This window comes from Canis lupus, chromosome 8 (genome assembly GCF_048164855.1).
Source record: "Canis lupus baileyi chromosome 8, mCanLup2.hap1, whole genome shotgun sequence".
In the NCBI taxonomy this organism is placed as follows: domain Eukaryota; kingdom Metazoa; phylum Chordata; class Mammalia; order Carnivora; family Canidae; genus Canis; species Canis lupus.
In genome coordinates this window covers 51627710-51649723 of record NC_132845.1, presented here as the reverse complement: position 1 = coordinate 51649723, position 22014 = coordinate 51627710, and the positions used below count along the sequence as shown (strand labels likewise).

Genomic DNA, 22014 nt, shown 5'->3' with positions numbered 1-22014 from the left:
AATAACCTTCAAAAATAAAATAAAATAAAATAAAATAAAATAAAATAAAATAAAATAACCTTCACTGGGAGGGGTGCCCGGTTTTCTCAGTTTTAAGTCCTTAGGGATTAAGGTATTAAACTAACCCTAAGGATTCCCTCCCTTTTCCCCCAATACCCAGCACTGGGAGGCAGTGCAGTGCCCTGACTAGGGGAAGGATTTGGTGCAGGCTGTCTCGGTTTGAATCCCAACTGTTCCCCAATACCATCTACCCCCTGGGCAAGTTACTCCACCGCTTCATGCCTCCTCTTTTGTCATCTAGAGACTGGGATGGCAACAATGCCCACCTTACGTTTATCAGGGAAGTCAAAGCCGAATTTGGGCAAAAGGGTTAAAGCAGAGCCTGGCACACCATCTCCAAAAGGTTAGCTGTTCTTTTCTTTCTTTTCTTTTCTTTCTTTTTTCTTTCTTTCTTTCTTTCTTTCTTTCTTTCTTTCTTTCTTTCTTTCTTTCTTTCTTTCTTTTTTAAAGATTTTTATTTACTTATTTATTCATTCGAGACACAGAGAGGGAGAGAGAGGCAGAGACACAGGCAGAGGGAGAAGCAGGCTCCATGCAGGAGCCAGATGTGGGACTCAATCCTGGGTCCCCAGGATCAGGCCCTGGGCTGAAGGGGGCACTAAGCCACTGAGCCACCTGGGCTGCCCAGGTTAGCTGTTCTTAACACCTGGGAACACCTGGCTAACTCTTCCACCTCTCTCAAGTTCCCCCCAAAAGCGCCCAATCCCAGGGAGGCCCTCTCCCCACCCAGCACCTTTTCCATCAGTGTTGAAGAAACATCGGGGATAAATACCATTAAGTGGTTAGGAGGGTGCACTGTGCGGGTTGCAACGCCAGCTGTCATGCTTCTCTGAGGGGTCTCTACCTCCTGCACCCCAGTCTCATCTGTGAACTGGGGGGGGGGGGGCGCCTGCAGCGCCTCCCTCAAACAGGAGGAGCCCCCCCTGCAAGCACAAAAACATTTCTTGAGTGCCTCCTCGGGTCAGGCACCGTGCTGGCCATATCGTGAGCAGGGCAGGGGGACGAGGGCATGACTCCGTGCTGGTGGACAGTGGAGCACGTTGCCCGGCGGATTATGCGTGCTCGGCCTGTGTTGCACGCCGCGCGCTACGAATGAAATCTTCCGTGCTAACGAATGTGTGCCGGCTGGATTTTCACGCCAAATACCTACCCAGAGGCACGTTACGCCTTTTATTTATGACATCCACGCTCATTTGCTCACGTATCCCCACAAATCAGCCTTGGAGAGAAGGCAGGACGCAAGGACGGAGATTCTATGCCTTTTTTTTTTTTTTTTTTTTAGTGCAGAAAAGACAGACGGGAGGCGCTGGGCGGCAGAGGCTGCATAACGTGCTCACGAGAGGACCGGCGGAGGGCAATGTTCCGCTTCTAACTCCCCCGCTCCCGAGGCCCGGGGCGCCCCGGCCACGCGCGCCGAGGGGACCCGCGGGACCCGTCCCGGGGCGCACTCGCTCTGGCCCCGGAGCCCGCCCGAGGCGGCGGACGCGCGCACATCGCGGGCGCGACGCTGGGTGGCGCTGCCGGGCCGCCCCGCCGCCGACCTGTTGCGCCCGGGGCGCAACTCGGGCAGGTTCGGGACCCGGGGGCGCTCGGTCTCGGCGCGCGCCCCCGCGGCCCCCCGAGCCCCCCGCCCCGCCTGAGCTTGGGGCTCCCAAGCCCCCGGCCCCTGCGATCCTCGCCGCAGCAGCTCCGGGCGCGTCGTGCACCGTTCGGGTGGGGCGGGAATAAAGTTTTTCCGACTGGGACCGCGACCGGGACCGGGGCCGGGAGAGGGCTGGATGGGGAGGCCCCTCCCGGCCCCGGCCTCCTCGGCGGGCAGGCCTGGGCGCCGCCGGCTGCAGGGCTGTGCCGGGGGCTGCGCTCTCGGGAGGGGCCGGCCCGAGCCGCGCGCCGCCCGCCCCCGCGCCCGCCCCCGCCCCCGCGCCCGCGCCCGCGCACCCCGGCCCCCGCGCCTCCAGCCCCGCCCGCGGCCGCCCGGGGCTCCGCGCAGCCCGGCCCGCGCCTGGGGGGAGCGGCGGCCGGCGAGCGTGGCCGCGGCGGGGGCCCCGGGCGCCCCGAGCGCCCGCAACCTGGGAGGCGGCCCCGGCCCGGCCCCGGCCCCGGCCCCGGGAGCAGGAACGCGGGGAAGGGCAAGGACGGGGCGGCCGGCGGAGGGGCGGGCGCCGCTCATCAGCCACGCCGGTCACGTCTGGGGCCGCCCGGCTGCCTCCTGCTTCCTTCCCCCCTTGGCTGTGCCCCGCGGCCCCTGCGGGCGAGGGCAGAGCGGCCGTGGCGGCGCCATGCCCGGGCCGGAGTGAGCGCGCGAGGGCGAAGATGGCGTACATCCAGGTAGGGCTGAGGCCGGGGGGCCGGGGCCGCGGCGCCCCCTCGGCTGACGGCGCGCGGCCGGGCTCCCGCCAACTTGGCTCGACCGCAGCGGTGCCCCAGGGCGCGCCACCTGTGCGGCGGCGGCGGCGGGGCGCGCCCCGGGGCAGGGGCTGGGGCTGGGGCTGGGGACCCCGCTGCGGACCCCGCCCCCCGCCCCCCGGATGGAGGCCCCCCCGGCCACGCGCGCGCCCGGCCTCCCCGCAGCGCAGGGGGTGCGGCCGACTTCCCCGCAGCCCGGCCCCCCGCACCCCACCCCCGGGGAGGGGCCGCGCCGGGGCGCCCCGGGACGCGCCGGCCGCGGGGCCCGCCAGCTGCCGTTGCCGTGGTGACGGTCGGGCTAATTGGCCGGCGGAGCGGGCCCGAGGCAGCTGCTCCGGGCGGGAGGGACAAGGACGTCGCCTCTCCCGGGCACGGGGTGCCGAGGCCTGGGGGGCGGGGGGCGGGGGCCTTCGATCGTTTCCGGCCTTTGCCTTGGGGTCTGCGAGTTGTGAACCCCAACACCTGGAGGAAACTTCGCAAGAATCCTTGCGAAGGAAGGAAATAATTTCCGAGCATCCTTTTTTGGGGGGTGGGGGGCTGCTTGAGACCTTTCCCTTCAATACAAGGCGGGGAAGTGGCGACAGGTCAGCGCCAAGGTCATGCAGTCAGACCCGTTGAGCTGCCTGCTTTCCGGGGCTGGCTCCTCTCTCTGCCTAGCAGGGAAGCCTACAGGTTCCCTCCTTTAGGGTGCATCTGGACTCCCTTCTCTTACCCTCGGCTACAGCCCGCCAGGCGGGGGTGCTGGTCTCTTAGCTCCCCACTGACTCATATCCTGTCCTCGGACTTTTCAGCCTGGCAGGAACTCTGTGCCCTGTCACCGGTGGTGGTCTCTCCATCCCTCACCTGGCTTAGACTGGCTCCCTTGGCCTCTATGGAATGTCTAGGTCCTCAAGTTCAGTGAAGGTCACGTCACTGAGCTGTACCTTACTGCATGCTGAATGTTGTCGTGGGGCTATTGGGTAGTCACTCAACAAACACTTGAGTGACTACCTACTCTGTGTGGGCGCTGGGGATACAGTTGTGAAAACAGCAGTCTCTGCCCCTCAGGATGCACAACCCAGTGAGAAATGCACAACATTAGAACCCGCCTCTGTGGTTTTTTAATAACCACCTTTAGGACAGAGATGAGTGACTTGCCCAAGGTCACACAGCTGCTTAGGGGGTGTGGTGGGATCTAAAAGAGAGAGGATGGTGGGGATCAGTGGGGGATTTGTTTAGCTAAAATGAGACTGGCTCTGTGATACTGACTTTCCTTCTAGCACAAGGTATGAAACTTTTTCTATAAAGGTCCAGATAGTAAATTTATTTTCTTGGAGGGCTACGTGGTCCGTGTCACAAATAGTCAACTCTGACTGTGATGTCAAACAGCCATAGACAATAGTAAATGCATGGGCGTGGCTGTGTTCCAAGAAAACTATTTGTGGATACTGAAATTTGAATATCATCAACTTTGTACTAGTCGGGAAGTATTCATTTTCTTTTTTTTTCCAACCATTTAAAAAGGTACAAACCATCCTTAACTGGAGGACCATACAAAAACAGGTTGTGGGTTGGATTTAGCCTTGCAAGTCATAGCTTGACAACCCCTGTTCTAGAAGATCTGAATTCTCCTTGGTGTTTTTGGCTTAAATCAGTGATCCTCCATCCAAATACCTGAACCCGGTGGACCCAATGTAAGGAAAGACTTAGCATGCTGGAAACATAAAAACATCTTCTCTCCCCTTTTTCTCTTGGTTTCTCTTTGCTCCCTGACATTCGTCTTATACCTGGGGTTTGAGACAGCTGGATGATTGGGCCCTGTGGTAGCCTTGTCTCTGTTCTCATGGTTTTATGAACAGTGTCTTTTGATCACCACACACCCAGGAAATGCTTTCCTCTCCGAAAAGAATGGGCATGGACTGTAGTCTAAGGAAAAAGCCACACTTTATCCTTGCACTTTATTGTGTTTACAAAAAAGTCCTCAAGCACTTTCTCACATGTAAGTGCAGGCAGGCATAGCTTTTTGCTCCTTTTTCACTGCTGTATTGGCCAGGACAGTCTCTGGTGCCTAATAGGTTCCAGCTGGTCTTGACAAACCACCTCGTTCTCATAAAACCACGGAAAGAGTGCAGATATTCTGCAGCTGGGCAGCACAGGCAAGAATTTTCATAGAGTCCTAGCTTAGCCCTTCCACTAAAGAAAAGAGGTAACTGAGGTTCAGAGTAGCCCCCTGACCTACCCAAGTCACAGGACTGGCTGGTGGTGAAGCCAGCATCAACATTTACCCACTCAGCTCTGCGTGACCCCTAAGCATCTTCGGGTCTTGCTCTGCGTGTGGTTCGACTTTTGCATTTGGAAGAGTTTGTGATTAATGCCTGACACTTTCTTTCCTAAGCTGCAACCATTCCCTTATCATCACTTCAAGGATTTTGAATTTTTCATGAGCCGTGTACCACTTGTACTGTATTTACTTAATACTTTTTCCTATAAATGGACCATTTTTTTTCTTTACTTAAAATCATATGAAAAGGAAACTTTATGTCACTACGATAGTAGAAAACCATGGTCACTTGATATAAGCAGAAGGCAGCTGGAAAGATAAAACACAATGATAATAATGTCACATAATTACTTATGTCCAAGGCTCTGAGCTAGGGTCTGTTCTCTGTTTAAAAAGGAAGAAGGGATGGTGGTGGGGTGAGATGTGCAAGTGTTAGAAACACGTTAACATACAGTGGTACCAAACTGAGACCTTCATTTTGAGAGAGAACTGAAAAGGAGGATAACTTTTCATCTTGATTGAGTGTTCTGAGTTTGAGTTCATCTCCGGAATATATCCCAGGCTGAGATGCAGGTGGACTCCTGATCTCCGGGGTTTACATGGCCCATCCATTCCTAAACCACTGTGACTCTTCCCTGGAAGAGGGGGAGGGAGTCTGTGTGCCTTGGGAACCTGTGAGAAGTCCTGGTGGGGGGTGGGGCTACCTCCCTTTTCAGCCCCTCCCTCCCAGGACCAGATTATGGCTTCCTCTTCTGCTCCCTGTGTTTGTGGGTGGTCATATGAAACTCCCCACCATCATCATTGGAGCAGAATTATAAGGTAGGGCCTCTGGGAGGGTGGGGGAAGCCAAGTCACATCCACTCTGTGCCAGTCTGCATGTTTAGCTAATCATGTCCTTTTGGGTTGGCTTCATGGCTATTTCTGTATAGGAAGGTTTGCTCTTCTGAAGTGTGGCTGCATTGGATAGCATGACTATCTATCCACCCGCTCTGATTCATAACAGCATACGGTGCAAATCAAATCGAAATGCTAAAGTTTCCCATTTATTCGGTGTTGGTTAGCCAGGAGGCTACCAGCAGCCCCGCAGATAGCAGTACGTTGTTAGGGAGTCAGCTCCCTTCCCAGGATGGTAAGTGGAAAGATGCAGGGCTTTTTTTTTTTTTTTTTTTTTCCCTTTCTTTCTTTCTTTCTTTCTTTGTTTTTTCTTTTCTGAGTTGCTGGAATATTGCTAAACTGGTCTTGTCTCTCTTTTTGTAATCCTCTCACCCCCGACGCCCCTTGGCTTCTTCGTGGATCTCTAAAAGGGCAGTTGGAACCTTTAAACGAGGTGGGTTAATTTGATGATTCGTTTAGTCTTGTTTCTGATCAAGAGGTGCTTGCCTTTCATTTTGGAGTTTGATGTGGGGCTGTGGGGATGTTCAATGTTAAACGATAACTGGATGTTGAGAATGGCACAGTTTTGATGCCTTTCTATGGCAGGGAGGGAGAGCCCGATGGAGAGATGCTTGCAGACAGGATAGATTTCCCTCCCCGGCCCCCTCCTTACTCCGTTTGGTTACCTCTGTTTACTTTCATGTAACTGAGGTGATTTTTTTTTTAAACCTTTTTGCTTTGCTTTCAAGAAGACAGTAATATTCATTGTGTTTCGAGAACATACCGTATAGCCCTCATGATGTTGTATAAACCACCCACCTGTCGAGAAAGACGTTCACATAAGCCACCCAAGAAAATACCTGCAAATGTTTTGCTCACTATTAATGGCTCCAGCGAGTTGGTGTTTGCCATCTTTATGCCTGCAGTTGGTAAATAGAAATGGAAAACATTTTGTTCTAAGTGTTCAGCAGCAGAGACAGACCTCCCGAATGTCCTTATTTCTCAGCAGGGATCGGCTGCTTGTAATTTCGAGTGTTTTTCCTTCTCCTCCTCTCCACCCCTCCCATCCCCCACCCACTCCCCCTCTCCACTGCCCACCTCCCCCCGATGGCCTCAGGGTTTTCTTTCTAGAATCTCCGATCTGCTACTGTGCAGATGGACTTGCAGGCACTGCTGTCAGAAGTGCTATGAGTCCAGCTGTTGCCAGTCGAGTGAGGATGAAGTTGAAATTCTGGGACCTTTCCCTGCCCAGACTCCTCCCTGGCTGTAAGTAAAACTGCTTTGAACTTCCTCGAAGGCAATCTCAGGAGGTTTCTTTTCTCAGTTTGTGAGAGGGGGTGCGGGCAGGAGGGTTTGGGGTATGATCGAGGGAAAGGCTGAGTGGCTGTGGACCTCTTTGCTGCCCATGGGGACCTGCTCTGTGCCTCTCTCATTTTGTTTGGCAAGCTGCTGAAACCAGCTGGTGGCGGGCCTCAAGTTTAGCTAGTTTTACATCGGCTCTTCTGAGATGTGAACTGTACACTGCTAAGCATGTGGGCACTATTAATCACGTTGAGTGTCATTCCAAGTCAGAAAAGAGATCTGTGAGCATCTGTATTCTTCAAGGGATGTCGAAATTCTAAAGCTTTCTGTCCAAGTCAGTATGACGAATTGTCCTAGCATCTGACCCAGTGCATGGCACACAGTTGATGCTCAGTAGAAACTGCTGCAGGAGTGGTAGACCAAACGGACAAACAAGTGCCTTTTTGCTGGTCTGAACAAGAGCTTCGGAAACAGGGAAGCAGAAGAGCACCTCCAAGCTCCATCCTGTCCTCCAACGCTGTTTATGTTCTCTCTGGCATCTTTCATTTTATTTCCAATTCGTGCTCCTCCCGCGCCTGCATACAACATCTCCATCTGCCAGTCGCTCAGATATTTTGGGAATGCAGTTTTGAAGCCTCTCAGCCACGTGTCCAGTCCACCTCTCCGTGGCTGAGAGAGGCACATGGCTAGAGAGTCTGGGTTGAGTCTAGAAAGGCCAGCGCTGAGAAGGTCCTGACCATCATCAAGTACAGCTTCTCCTGACACAGAGTGGGAGGCCCAGAGAGGGCAAGAGGCAGTGCAAAGGCCCACAGCCAGAGCCTCAATGCCGGTCCAGCTAAATCTTTGCTCTGAGGTTCTGGAAGTCCACGATGTCCCCTCTTTCCCTCCAAGTTGGAGGTCATGCCTCAATCTTCTCATTTGCCCTTCTTAGAGACAAGCATCAGATATTTCCATAGCAAAATGCCTCTATGTCAATCTCCGTGCATTCAGATCCTGTTTCTCCTACCTTTTTTTCTAGTTCCGTGACCTTGGGCAAGTCGTTAGATCTCTGTGCCTTGACTTCACATCTATAAAATGGGGAGGATCAAAATAATAGTATTTATCTCATATGGTTGTTGTGGTGACCGCACAAATTAGTACACAGAAAAACACTTAAGAATGGTTGACACCTGGTTGGCAGTCATAAATGTAAGTGGCTCATCTCACCCTGTTTGGTTTCAGTTTTTTTTTTTTAATTTAAGATTTTATTTATTTATTCATGAGAGACACAGAGCGAGAGAGAGAGAGAGAGAGAGAGAGGCAGAGACACAGGCAGAGGGAGAAGCAGGTTCCATGCAGGGAGCCTGATGTGGGACTCGATCCCGGGTCTCTAGGATCACGCCCTGGGCTGAAGGTGGCGCTAAACCCCTGAGCCACCCGGGCTGCCCTGGTCTCAGTTTCCACATCTGTGAAGTGAGAACAATAATAGAACCTATTTTATAGGGTTGTGATTAAGAGCAATGAGATGTGCACATAACATACTTTATAGAGTAGTATTTATTCATTTCTGAATTTGTACGTATTGATAGAGATGCTTTAAACGGTGTAAAGACAGTGTTAAGAAATGCTTTCGTTACTCATGGGTTGTAGCCTGAATCCTGCAGGTATGTGTAGAGTGAGATGTGTGGTGAAACCAATTCGTTGATCAGGAAATCATTCCCTCACTGCCTGGATAGCTCAGTCCCTTCAGTATCTGCCCTCAGCTCAGGTTGAGATCCTGGGGTCCTGGGATCAGGCTCCCTGCTCTGTGTGGAGCCTGCTTCTCCCTCTCCTTCCTGCTTGTGCTCTCTCGCTATGTCTCTCTCTTGCTCTCTTTCAAATAAATAAAATCTTTAAAAAGAGAGAGAGAGATCGTTCCCATTTTCTAGTGCCCTGTGTGGCAGAGATTGGCTCAGGCCACCTGGTATCTTGAAAGCCATGCTCAGAAGAATGCCAGCTCTGTGAGGGCAGGGTTTTTATCTGTGTCGTTCACTCCAAAAAATTATTTATTGACCAACTGACTGACCTGCAAGCAGAAATTGAATCTTGAAAGTGCCAGTCATCTGGTTGGAAACTTAATCTCAGTTTCTTTGGCAATTATTTCTTGACTGCTCTTTGTGCTAAGCACTGCAGGATGCAGAGGTTAATTAGAGTCCTATTACTGTGCTCAGGAGATTTTAAATATCATATAGCAGATAAGGCAGGTACATAGGTCTAGCTAGAGTTGTGCATTCACATCCTGTACTCCAATACGATAGTTCTGCATAGAGTCTCATTTTGGAAAAAATCCAAGGATAGTGGCTTCAGGCATAGCTGGATCCAGGGGTTCAAATGTTGTCATGGGCATGCATCTATACTCTCTCTCTCTCTCTGTTTCTTCAGTATTGGCCTCATTCTTCTTTTGAGGTAGGGAGGGGCAGGGAGAGAGGGAGAAGAATCTTAAGCAGCAATGTGGGGCTCAATCTCACAACCCTGAGATCATGACCTGAGCCAAAATCAAGCATTGGATGCTTAAGTGACTGAGCCATCCAGGCACCCCTATATTGGCCTCATTCTTTTTTTTTTTTTTTTTTAAGACTCTATATATTTGAGAGAGAGAGAGAATATGAGAGGGGAGGGGGTCAGAGGGAGAAGCAGACTCCCTGCTGAGTGGGGACCACCCCCCTCCCCCGATGTGGGGCTGAGCCAAAGGCAGATGCTTAACTGACTGAGCCACCCAGGTGCCCCCTGCCAATCTTTGTAATAGACAATTTGGGTGCTGTAACCAGAGAGGAGGGACTGGACCCAGAATGGGCAAACTCCACAACATTTAGGAAGAGTTGGGGGAATCATGGGAAATGAGCCTGCAAGCTCAGGTCATGTAGGGTCTCGAATGCCAAATTTTAAGGACTTTGAATTAGCTTCTGAACCAGTGGAGAATCCTGATGGACACTGAAAATCACAGTCAGGTACTGTTTGCCCTCAATACCCAAATGTTGAGTGTTACAGATGCATGCCCTAGGTCCTGGCACTGAGCCGGAGGATGGTTGTACTCTGGCTGTGGACCCATTGTGCAAGCGGAGGACTCTTTCTGGGGGCAAGGGGTTGGGAACCTCTGGCAAGACACTTTGGTCTTGCCACAAGCAGAAAAGAGGGCTGGAACCTTCCCAGTAGGGCTAACACACCACACAATTCTGGAAGACTCCATTGACCTCATGGTCATTATGAATGATACCACCTAGAGCTTTGCAGTCTAGAGCCTGAACAACGGTACACGACTCTCCATGCTTCTTGAGATGAATTTCTTGAATCCCAGGTAGCAACTTAGTATATTTTTGGCACTCAACATAATGCAAAACGTTAAGAGAAATCTGTAAAGGGGAGGCGGGTTAAATCATTCAAAAAGTGAATTTACAGCTTGTGCTTTCCCCAGATTTATTTACCAAGTGGGCATTGCATGTTATCAAACAGTCAGGGAGTAGAAATGTCAAGTGTGCAGGCTCTGCAGTGCTGTTCCTACTGTGACATTTGAGCTGAGAACCATAGGACATGCCTCTCTGTGGGGCAGCATGTGGCAAATGAGCTAGTCCTTTATGTGTGGGGTATTTTGGGGGACACCACCATTAATTGTCACATATTATCCTGTCATCTGGGTACCGCAGCTTTTTTTGGCTGGGCTGGGCCGGTGAAGGTCAGGAAAACTATATACAATCCGACTGGCTCCTTTTGGAGCGATGCCAGAAAGACCCTCATTGAAGGTTGAACTAAAGTCAAGTCACTTCTTTGTTTATCAGGCATGTGTTGACCTACTAGATGCATAGCTCTGACGGGTCTCACCAGGGATGCCCAGCTCAGTAGTTTAGAGCATGTAGTTCAAATTTGGTATTGCTGGACTTCATTGGGAGTTTAACAGTGGTGCAAAATAATGACCCATCCCATTCCCCACCAGCCTTCCATTCCCCAGTCTGGAAGGGGGGTGAGGTTATTAATAACAAGTAAACTCAGGGGTGCCTGGGTGGCTCAGTTAGTTAAGTGTATGCCTTCAGCTCAGGTCGTGATCTCAGGATCCTGGGATCAAGCACTGCATCGGGCTCCCTGAGGAGTGGGAAGTCTACTTCTTTCTTCCCCTCTGTCCCAATTTCCTGCTCTCTCTCTCTCTTTCTCTCTTGCTCATGTGCTCTCTCTCTTTTAAATAAATAAATAAATAAATAAAATCTTTCAAAAAAAAAAAGGATAGTGTCTGGCACATACGTGGTGCTAAGCAGCTGGTACCTTTGATCAAGATAAGAACAGATCGCCCCATTAAGAAGGGGCTGCTGTGGAGGGTGGTAAGATATGTACTCAGATCATCTTGAGATAAGATAAATCAGATAAGAATCACAAGAAGGGTGTATCCATTCATTGATTTACTGAGAAAATAAACGTGGAAGATGCTGTGCTAGGGTGAGGTCAGCCTTGGTGGTGGGTAGGAGACATTGGCCTGCCCCCATGGAGCAAGGATTTAGTGTCAGATGCAGAAGATAAGCCACCACTAAAGGTAGTAGTTATGTGCATTGTTGAAGAGGTAAAGAAGGGCTGATGGGGGGAAGAGGTGATGGGGACAGGACAGAGCTTCTGAAGAGGTGCTGTTGAAGTTGAAACCTGACTGATGAGGAGGAACCAAACAGGAGATGGAGACTGGAAGAGCGTTCCAGGCAGAGGGAACAGCATGGCTTGGCTCGGTGTGTTGGAGGAAGGGCTGGGAAGCCTGGTGGGTGCAGAGGAGGCAGGAGTGGTTCAGACGACTGAGAAGATTCAACTGAAGCTTCAGGGGGGCGACAGCGCTTAAGCTGAGCCTTGAAGACCGGATGGGACTTTACAGGTGGAGGTGGCTGCTGCACTGACGTATGGCAGGTGGGTAACAGGCATGCAGGCGGAGGTGCCTGAGGTGGTTCTACTACCTTGGGAAGATGCTACAGCTTTTGTTTAAGGGAGAGCCAAGGATGAATAATACAGTATGATTGCATTTCTGTGCCTTCCCCTGCCCTCCCCCTCCCCCCATTTCATCTGCTACAGACCAAGAGCAGGAGGCAAGCGAGGACTGGGTATTCCCCTGCCCCCTGCCCCCCCATAACATGCCCTGTCTTGTCCTAGCTGTGACCCCTATATTGCTTTGGAAGAATATTAGATCGGTCTCATTTCATGCATAGGCTGCATCTAAAGACCTCCTAGAATTGGAAACTTGCATTTTTCAAGACTAGCTTCTGCACAGGCTTAAATGTCAAGTTGGGGGGAGAGGGGGATGCAGTCTCAGAAGGTATCAGTCTATAGCCACGACAGCTTAGGGGCATGTCAATAGCAGCATCCATCTCCTGGCACTACTCTGCCAGCTTTTTTGCCCTCCTCTCTCCACCCGCCAGCATCCTTACCTAGCTTTATGGGGATTGGGGAATCTTAAAGATTGTAATAAATGCCAGCTAAAATGTGTTGAGCACATACCTACTACATATCAAGAACTATTCTAATAAGCATTTCATATGTGTTAACTCATTCAGTGTTGAGAGCAACCATGTAAGGTGGGTACTAGTATTATTCCCATTTTACAGATGGGTAGATGGAGGCACAGAGAGAAGGGCCTTGCCCAAGGTCACCCAGCCAGGGTTCAGGCCAAGAGATTGTGCTCTTAATTACTACCCTGTATCTCCCCATCCCTTACCCAGTGCTTTTTCTTCTTTTAGTATCTTTCATCCTCATGGGGAGCACATTGAATCATGGCTGCTGCTCATTTTTAGCTGTTTCTTCACATTGAACTATTGGTCTCTTCATTGATTCTCAGGGCCATTTTGTGGCTATAGCCCTGCCACACAAAGAACTCTTGAGTGACACTGCTATACGATACGTTTAAAACATGTTAAAGTGTAGACACAGTGAGGGTTGAAACAGCAGAGCACTTCTCACCAAAAGCCACTTGCCCAATTTCAGATGGGTATGAACACCTCCTTGGTTCCTTCCCAGACTGAAGATCTGGGTCTGGGCTTGGCGTAGCCAAAGTGGCGCCCCCATGTGGCTATAGCCTGCATAAGCCTTCCCACAGTCTTAGCTTGGAATTATGCACATTCTTGACAGATTGTTCTAAATTGGAAAGTATTTATTCATATCATTTCACATTTTGTGCAAAAAGTCACTCATTATTAAGAGTTTAGGGCTGCCATGCTGATTCAGGTTTGTATTACCCCAAGTTGTCTAAACTGGATCTGAGAGCTATTTCATTGTGGGTCTGCCCTCCAAGGGATGGAGATGCCAGTCCCTGCAGATTTTTTGACAACCATTGATACCTCTTCCCTTCCTATAGGATGGCCAGCCGGAGCAGTGACAAGGACGGGGACTCTGTCCACACAGCCAGTGAAGTCCCTCTGACCCCACGGACCAACTCCCCAGATCGAAGATGCTCATCCTCAGACACATCTAAGTCTACGTACAGCCTGACCCGGAGGATTTCAAGTAAGCGTTTTTGCTGTGACTGTCTAGGGGTCATGGCTCATGCAATCCTGTGTTGTTGCACCTCCATTCAGGCCCATGAATTAAAATCCCATTAGCCGGGGTCCCAGGACAAAAGAAGAGAGCTGGCTTTCCCAGATACTCAGCAGCATCCCCAAGGAAAGATGTGAGGGCAGGGGTTGTCTGGGGAGGGGGCAGGGTGAGGTGACAGTCCAGAAGACAAGAGGATGGAGAAATAATGACAATGTGATAGGAGTGCATTACGCCTGATTTCTGCTGAGTTCAATCAGAAGTGATTATTTTGATTGATTTTTCTCTTTACTAATCACGAGTTTCATGGAATTGGCTCAACTGATTGACATGGCCAGCATATATATCATATCAGACCCCAAAAGGTGTGTGTTATTGTGTCATACAGGAGAACTTGCAAATTCAGGTCACTTCAGGGGCTGGGTGCGTTATGTTGGGGGATGAGTTGCAGAGGGTTGGACAGAGCTGAATGTCGTTCTGATGCAGTGACAAATGGCAGCTGACTTGGCCTCAGTTACTAGGGCAGGGTGGGGACTTGGGGAGCTGATGCCCCAGTCACAGGGGGCAGCGGCTACTCAACTCTCGCTGCAGAAGAGAGAGAAAGAGACTGTGGGCTCAGTACTGCCTGCCCTTTCTTTTTAAAAAGAGTTTATTTATTTATTCATGAGAGACACAGAGAGAGAGAGAGGCAGAAACATAGGCAGAGGGAGAAGCAGGCTCCCTTTGGGGAGTCTGACGCAGGACTTGATCCCAGGTCCCTGGGATCACGACCTGAGCCAAAGGCAGACACTCAACCACTGAGCCACCCAGGTGTTCCCTGCCTGTCCTTTCTAAAGAGAAACTGGCAATCTGGTTTTTATATAAAACTTTCTTAGCTTTAAACCCAAACAAAGCAGATTTCTGGGTCAAACTGGGTCCACAGGCCACCCAGTTTGTCCACTCTGATGTACAGCGTCTGTGTTTGACCCAATGGCATGATTTGGCTGGGGAGGAAAAAGGAGGATGAAACCAAAGAGTCCCAGCCTCCTCTTACATCCCGAAAGTATCTCTGCAGTCATTTCAGCTGTCTGCTATTCACTTAACAGAGGAGAAAAGCTTAAAATTCATGATATAGATCCACTCAGGTGGAAATATTGGTGTCTGATCTTTCCTGGGGGCAAATGTGGGGGGAAGGGGAAATAGAGAAAGTTCAAGGGCTTGATAGAGTGAAGCAGCAGACATGTGAGGCTTCTCTAGACCTCAGTCTTTCTGTCTGTAAAATGAGAGGCCTGTTCTTGACCTGCTCTGTCCAGTACAGTGGCCACTAGCCACATGTTGCTGGCGAGCATTTAAATGGGGCTGAGCCCAATCGAGACACGCCTCATGTGCTCTATACTCATGATTTTGAAGCCAGGAACTGAAAGAAAATTTAAACCGTCTATCACTAAAATGTTTTAATTTTGATTATATGTTGAAAATGTTAAAATTAATTTCACCTGTTACTTTGCACCTTTAAAAAAGGGGATCCTGGAAGATTTTATGTTCCCTACGTGGTTTGTATTTCTGAAACCCATGATGTTTCTCTTGAATGGCACCAGTCTAGATGAGTCCCAGGTCGCCCAGCTCTAGACACAGATGATTTTCATTTAGTCCATAGTTATCAGAGTACCAACCATGCACCAGACCAAAGTGTCATGATTTTAGCAGACACGACAGGTGTTCGGGCAATGTCATGAGAGAACAAATAGTATATAACCCTGCTTTAAATGAGGAATCTAATAGTCAAACTCCTAGGAGCAGAGAGTAAAGTGTGGTTGCCAGGGTGGGAGAACTGGGGAGGTGTTGGTTTCCACTATGCAAGATAAATAAGGTGTAGAGATCTACTGTACAGCACAGTGCATATGGTTAACAATATTTTACTACTTAAAATTTTACAGAGACTTGACCTTATATAAAGATTTTTATCACCAGAAAAATTAAATAAATAAGGCAGTAGAAAACTTTTGGAGATAATGGATATGTTGATAGCACAGAGTGTGGTGGTGGTTTCATGGATACATACTTACCTCCAAACTCATGCACAGCCTTTTGTATGCCATTTGTGCCTCAGTTAAATAGTTTTTTTTCTTCAGTTAAATAGTTTAAAAAAAAAAATTCCATGAGCTCACTGCTAGAATAGAGGAATGAGCAAAGATTCAAATGGTGGACTTGGGAGCCATGAACTCTGCTGGTTGATGGGGAAGGGTGAGGTGCCCCACAAGTGGTGAAGTTCAAATATGATCGTTGACAAAGTATAATAGTTACCATTTAGTGACCTCTTACCATGTGCACGTTCTATGCCGAGCCCTTTCCATGCATTGGCTCTGTGAATCACCACAGTCTTTGAAGTAGGGGCTATTACTGACTCCATTTTACAGATAGGGAAACTGAGTCCCAGAAATTCTGGCCTCAGGGTCCACTCTCTGAAAATGGAGGCAGTATAGGGTAATGGTTAGCATCAAGACTTTGGAGCCAGACAGGCTGGGCTTGACTCCTGGTTCTTCCTCTCACTACTTGGGTCACTTTTGGAGAATTATTTAAGGTTTCTGTTTCCTCATCTGTCAAATAGGGATAGTCGTTATCTAAAACCTTGTGAAGATGACTTGATATGTCAATGCATTTAGAACAGTGCCTGGCTGTGACGGAGGTGATAATGCCACCAAGCTACCTCTCATAGAATAAATAAGAGGATCTCAGGGTGTGGAGAGCAGATGGCACAGAGCATCATGAAACAGAGTGAACAATGTGAGAATCTGAGAAATGGTGCTAATTTCACAAAGTGGCCCAGGTTCGGTCCCATACATGGCGGTCTTAATTATTATTTCTGGTGACTGTTTAGGTCTTGAATCCAGACGACCCAGCTCCCCACTTATTGATATTAAACCCATCGAGTTTGGCGTTCTCAGTGCCAAAAAGGAGCCCATCCAGCCCTCGGTGCTCAGACGGACCTATACCCCAGACGACTACTTCAGAAAGTTCGAGCCCCAGCTGTACTCCCTTGACTCCAACAGCGACGATGTGGACTTCCTAACAGACGAGGAGATCTTGTCCAAGTACCAGCTGGGCATGCTGCACTTCAGCACCCAATATGACCTGCTGCACAACCACCTGACGGTACGGGTGATCGAGGCCAGGGACCTGCCACCGCCCATCTCCCATGACGGATCGCGCCAGGACATGGCTCACTCGAACCCCTATGTCAAGATCTGTCTCCTGCCAGACCAGAAGAACTCTAAGCAGACGGGGGTCAAACGCAAGACCCAGAAGCCTGTGTTTGAGGAGCGTTACACCTTCGAGATCCCCTTCCTCGAAGCTCAGAGGAGGACCCTGCTGCTAACTGTGGTGGATTTTGATAAGTTTTCCCGCCATTGTGTCATTGGGAAGGTGTCCGTGCCTTTGTGCGAGGTTGACCTGGTGAAAGGCGGGCATTGGTGGAAGGCGCTGGTCCCCAGCTCTCAGGTAAGGGGTGGTTTGGTGGTGTCTCCTGCTGGGATCTTTGCAAAAAAAAAAGATGATTATTTTTATTTTATTATTGAAATCGTCTTTGTATTTTAACAACTTTTCATTTTGAAATAATTTTCTACTTCCAAGAAGTTGCTGATGTAATATAGAGTGGTTGTGTTCTCTTCATCTAGCAACCCCAGTGAGAAATCTTACACAAGCAGAGTGCCTTAGCAATACCAGCAAATTGGCGTTGGCAATGGAGCTTCGGACCTTATAGAATTTTCACAGATTTTTACATGCACCATTGTGTGTGTGCGTGCGTGTGTGTGTGTGTGTGTGTGTGTGTTTGTAGTTCTAGGACATTTTGTCACATGTATAGATTCGTGTAACCACCACCACCCTGGGAGCTTTTTTGTCATTGATGCCGGGTTATTTAATAAGGAGAATGATTGTCCAGGGTATGAAGCTATCAGTTATTTTGACTTTCAGAAATTGATTTGGGAAAAATAAAATGAGGGCTGCAGAACAGGATGATATATGGATGTTTTTCAGGCAAATTGTGAGATTGGCTTCTTTCCCCCTACCAGCCCACAGACTTGCAATTGGCTGCTTGGGAAGCCACCCACGGACCAGGCTCTGTCCCCAGTGGGCTGATAGAGTCCCTCCCTTGGGCATTCTGTGGATGACAATGCACGAACTGTGCAGAGAAGGACGAGGTAGGAGCCCAAGGGAAGGAAAAGACCCAGCCAGCTGGAGGCCAGTCTAGTCCATTCAGGCTGACGGTGACAATCCTGTGTAATGCAGGCGGGATTATTTTATGTCAAACATGCCAAGGTGCTTTTCAAAGCTGAACTCTACTGGTCAGGGATTTGATGATCCAGCATCACACCTGGAGTATTAGGTTTTAAACATGGGGACTGGAGGGGTTGCTTGTGTTGTGTGTGTGTGTGTGTGTTTCCATTCAAAGATAGATTTATCCTTCTCTTCATTTGGATCCCCCTAGGAAGAAGAGAATCCTGAGCCAAGGGAAGTCATTTATTAGGGAGGTGACAGCAGAGGAAACACCAGGATGAGGGTGGGAAATTGACATAAAGTATGCATTATCCAGCTGGCCACCACTTTGGGGAGATCAGGCCCTAAACCTGCTGGGGAAATGGGAAGCCAGGATTAGACACATGTCTAGAGTCTTTTCACCTGAGTGATGGGGGAGTTGGGGTGTGCATATACCAACTCCTATCAGCCACTGAATGAAGGCTGTTGGCAGGGGTATGGAGACGTTCCTTCCCTGGCATTTCTGGCCTGTTAATACTGGTTGATAAAGAGACCTTTGACATCCACAGATGCAAAAAAAAGTGCAAGAGCTGGCAGCTACATGCAGACCTGTGTACACTGAAGTGATCAGGACCAGGAGGTGATGGTCAAAGTGTTAGCTGTGTTTGCTATAATCCCGTATCCTCCTTCCCATCACATGATCAGAATAGATTGGGCGCTTTCCATGTAGCCTCTTCAATATTTGATATCACTGGGTTTTCGACCATCAAGAGGGTTGAAAGAGGGAGACCCACCGGACAAGATCGACTCTGTATCGCCAGCTTGACTGCGCACATCAGAGAATTTGGACATCAACACACCTTGCCTCCTTTAGGTATTGGCTGAAATGTCACAACTTCAGCGAAGATTTTTCTGGCACATCTGCTGTAGTTTGATTCTCCTGAAATCTGAGGCCAAAGGCCAGGACCTGGGTGCAGGTAGATTCTTTAGGAGGCTATCCCGGGGAACAGGAATGAGGGGTAAGGAGGACACAGGGAAGGAGGGAACATCAGTAGTGGTTTTTCAGGTTGCCATTCTGGCCCTAGCATGCTCGTCAGGTGGGCCCCCACACCCTCACGGAAAGACTGGGAAGGAGAAAGAAAGGCCAGGACCAAGCCCGAGCAGAACTTCGGGACCGTCTGTAGCTGGGCCGGAGGTGGTGTCCACTGCATGTCTCTGCTGACACGGTAGCCAGCACCCAGGCACTCCCTGTCCCCTTCTCCTGCTTTTGCTTTTCTCCAGAGACTTTAACCATCATCCTGCAGACCATACATTCTGTGGTCTGTCTCCCCTGCTAGCATGGAAACCCCACGAGAACAGATTTCTGTTTTGTTCACTTCTGTGTGTCCTGCACCGATAACAGTGCCTGGTGTGTAGTAGTGCTCAATCGAGCACTATTTGTGGAATGAATGAAGGATTCCCCGGAATGAATTTCTTTCTCCCACCTGCCACCTTGCCCCCTGCTCTCCTCCTTCCTTTTCACTGGAAGAAAGGCTAGTGGAAAGGCCAGTTGTCTGAGGTTGGGTTCCCTGGCAGCAGAGCTTGAGATAAGGATTTGGGTGTAAATCTATTTGCTTGTAGGGCTGCTGTGACAAAACAAACATTAGAGGCTTAACACCACAGAAATTCATTGTCTCACAGTCTGGACATTAGGAGTCCAAGATCAAGGCCACGCTCCCTCTGAAACCTGTCAGAGAGAACTCTTCCTTGCCGCCTTCTGGCTTCTGGTGGTTGTTGGCAATCCTTGGCATTGCTCGGCTGACAGCTGTACCACTCCCACCTCTGCCTCCATCCATCACAGGACCTGTCTGTCCATGTCTGTGTCTTTTCTCTTCTTCTAAGGAAGAAGAGAACCAGTCCTAAGGTTCTAAGGAACCAGTTCTAAGGAACCAGTCCTGTTGAATGAAAGGGGCCACCCTATTTCATTATGTCCCCATTTTAAATAATTACATCTGCAATAACCGTATTTCCCCATAGGGTCACGTTCTAAGGTAGTGGGAGTGAGGATGATAACATATCTTTTGGTGGGGGGTTGTAGGAGAATGCCCTGCAGGGGAGAGAGAGAAGCAATCTAGGGGAAGAGTGATAGCCCATTGAGAGCATGGTCATAGCCTCAGCCTGATGGGTGGTTGGAGAGGGGATGATGGATCCCCACCCAGATGGTGGATGGTGGATGGAGCTGCAGTGTCCTTCCTCCTTCAGACCCAGAGCCAGCCTTTGACCTGCCACATCTGTCAGCCATTGGCTGGGTGGCCATGGGCCTACATATAGCTTCTGTCCTAAAGATAGGGGTTCTGAGCCAAGGACAGATTTGCTCTTGGGACACTTGGCAGGGCTGGGAAATGTGGGTTCAGCGAATTGAGTTCAAGGATGCTGCTAAGTACCTGCGGTGCACGGAACAGCCCCCACCACAAAGGGTGCTCTAGCCAGAAGTGTCTGTGCCAGAGGGGGCGAGCCCACGATGAGAGAAGGGGATAACAGATTCAAGAATGGCAGCACGGTCTGCCACGCAGGCAGGATGAGGGCCAAGCTGGTCCCTGAAGGCTGGGGAGTTTTCTTACAGCAGAAACAGTTGCTGGGAAGCAGGGAAAGCCAGGGATGGAGGGTGTTAGGAGCAGATATCCAGGTAACGGTGTTGTTTTTCATGCCATCTGTGGAAAAGGAGACACTGGTTCTGAACAAAAATCCACATTGTGCAAAGTAGGCCTGTGTTAGAGACAGAAAACAAAATCCTCCTGTGATGCACTGAGGCCATGGGATGTCGATGCTGATTTTCAGAGCAGCCAAGGTCTACCTTCACCAAATCACGTGGAGGTCAGTTGAACAGGAGGGGAAGATGCAGCGGTGTCCGGGGGTGGAGGCAGAGCTCGACAGGTTCTTGTTTGCAGCCCACCTTTGCTAGTGTGGGATCCACATGACTCTTAGAGGTTAGCTCTCGGTTTCTGTGTGTTGGAGAACCCACGGGAATGTGGCTGGCAGGGCCACGCCTCCTCCTCTCCTGGCTCACGGTGGGATGTCCCAGCTATTTTGTGGCTTTGAGCATTGTGTCTTTGACCTTGGCCTTCAGAACACAACAGCTAATGGGGCTACTGTAAATTTTTTGGTCTCGTTGATAAGGTTTGGCTAGGAGATCATGAAAATGAAGACAGAGAAATATGAAGCCTCTGGAGTGATTAAACAGGTGCAAAGTTACTCTTGCCACTAAGAGAAATTCTGCTCATCCAAGTGGACTGCAGTGAATTGGCACTGTAGTCATTGAATGTGAAATCTATGTAGGCGCTACTCTTTTTTTTTTTTTTTTTTTGAAGATTGTATTTATTTATGTGAGAGAGAACAAGAGAGAACACGAGCAGGGAGGAGAGGGAGAAGCTGAACAGGGAGCCCCATGCAGGGCACAATCCTGGGACCCTGGGAACATGACCTGAGCCAAAGGCAGATGCTTAACCAACTGAGCCACCCGGGTGCCCATAGGCTCTACTTTCTTTCTTTTTTTTTTTTTTAATTTATTTATGATAGTCACACAGAGAGAGAGAGAGGCAGAGACATAGGCAGAGGGAGAAGCAGGCTCCATGCACCGGGAGCCCGACGTGGGATTCGATCCCGGGTCTCCAGGATCACGCCCTGGGCCAAAGGCAGGCGCCAAACCGCTGCGCCACCCAGGGATCCCTAGGCTCCACTTTCTTAAAAAAAATTATTAGTTGCCCCTCTCTCTCTGTGTCTCTCATGAATAAATAAATAAAATCTTAAAAAAAAACTATTAGTAATTATGACAAAACACACCTAACAAAATGTACCAGGTTATCCATTTTTAAAAAATATTTATTTAAATTATAGTTAGTTAACATACAGTGCAACAGCTTATCCCTTTTTAAGTGCACATTTCAGTGGTATTAAGTACATTCATAGCATTACAACCGTTACCACCATCTGTCTCCAGGACTCTTTTCATCTTGCAGAACTGAAACGTTATACCCATTAAACAATAGCTTCCATCTTTTGTTGCCCCCAGTGCCTGGCAATCACCATTCCTTGGGTCTCTATGAATCTGACTACTCTGGGTACCTCACATAAGTGGAGTCATACAGTATTTGTCTTTTTGTGACCAGCATGTTTCACTCAGCCTCATGCCCTCAACATTGAAAAGGTGCTTGACGTCATTAGCCATCAGAGAAGGGCAGATTGGAACCACAGCGAAATAGCACTATACACCCAGGTACCGGTATGTCTAAACGTTACAAAGACTGACAACACCAGTGTTGGTGAGGATGTGGAGCAACCAGAACTCTCGGGCAGTGGAGGGGTATAATGTGGTATAACCACTTAGGAAGAAGCTCTAG

At 49.6% G+C, this 22014-nt stretch overlaps 1 protein-coding gene across 16 annotated transcripts in view; it reads left to right on the top strand.

The window, feature by feature from the left end:
• Positions 1-2130: 2130 nt before the first annotated feature.
• The window catches only part of SYT17 (synaptotagmin 17), a 102251-nt gene continuing 82367 nt past the window's right edge, over positions 2131-22014 (top strand). For 2 of the 16 annotated variants that reach the window (XR_012035535.1, XM_072835924.1), the window contains exons 1-5: positions 5569-5855; positions 6031-6053; positions 6717-6865; positions 13230-13378; positions 16263-16882. Coding sequence is in view for 15 of the 16 variants with exons in the window: in XM_072835924.1 (XP_072692025.1) it covers positions 5753-5855; positions 6031-6053; positions 6717-6865; positions 13230-13378; positions 16263-16882 (1044 nt within the window). In the remaining variant the exon portion in view is untranslated. Of the gene's footprint in view, positions 2389-2919; positions 5546-5568; positions 5856-6030; positions 6054-6716; positions 6866-6987; positions 11792-13229; positions 13379-16262; positions 16883-22014 lie in introns of those variants that run through there. The other 14 variants (XM_072835927.1, XM_072835933.1, XM_072835932.1 and 11 more) reach the window with 14 other exon arrangements.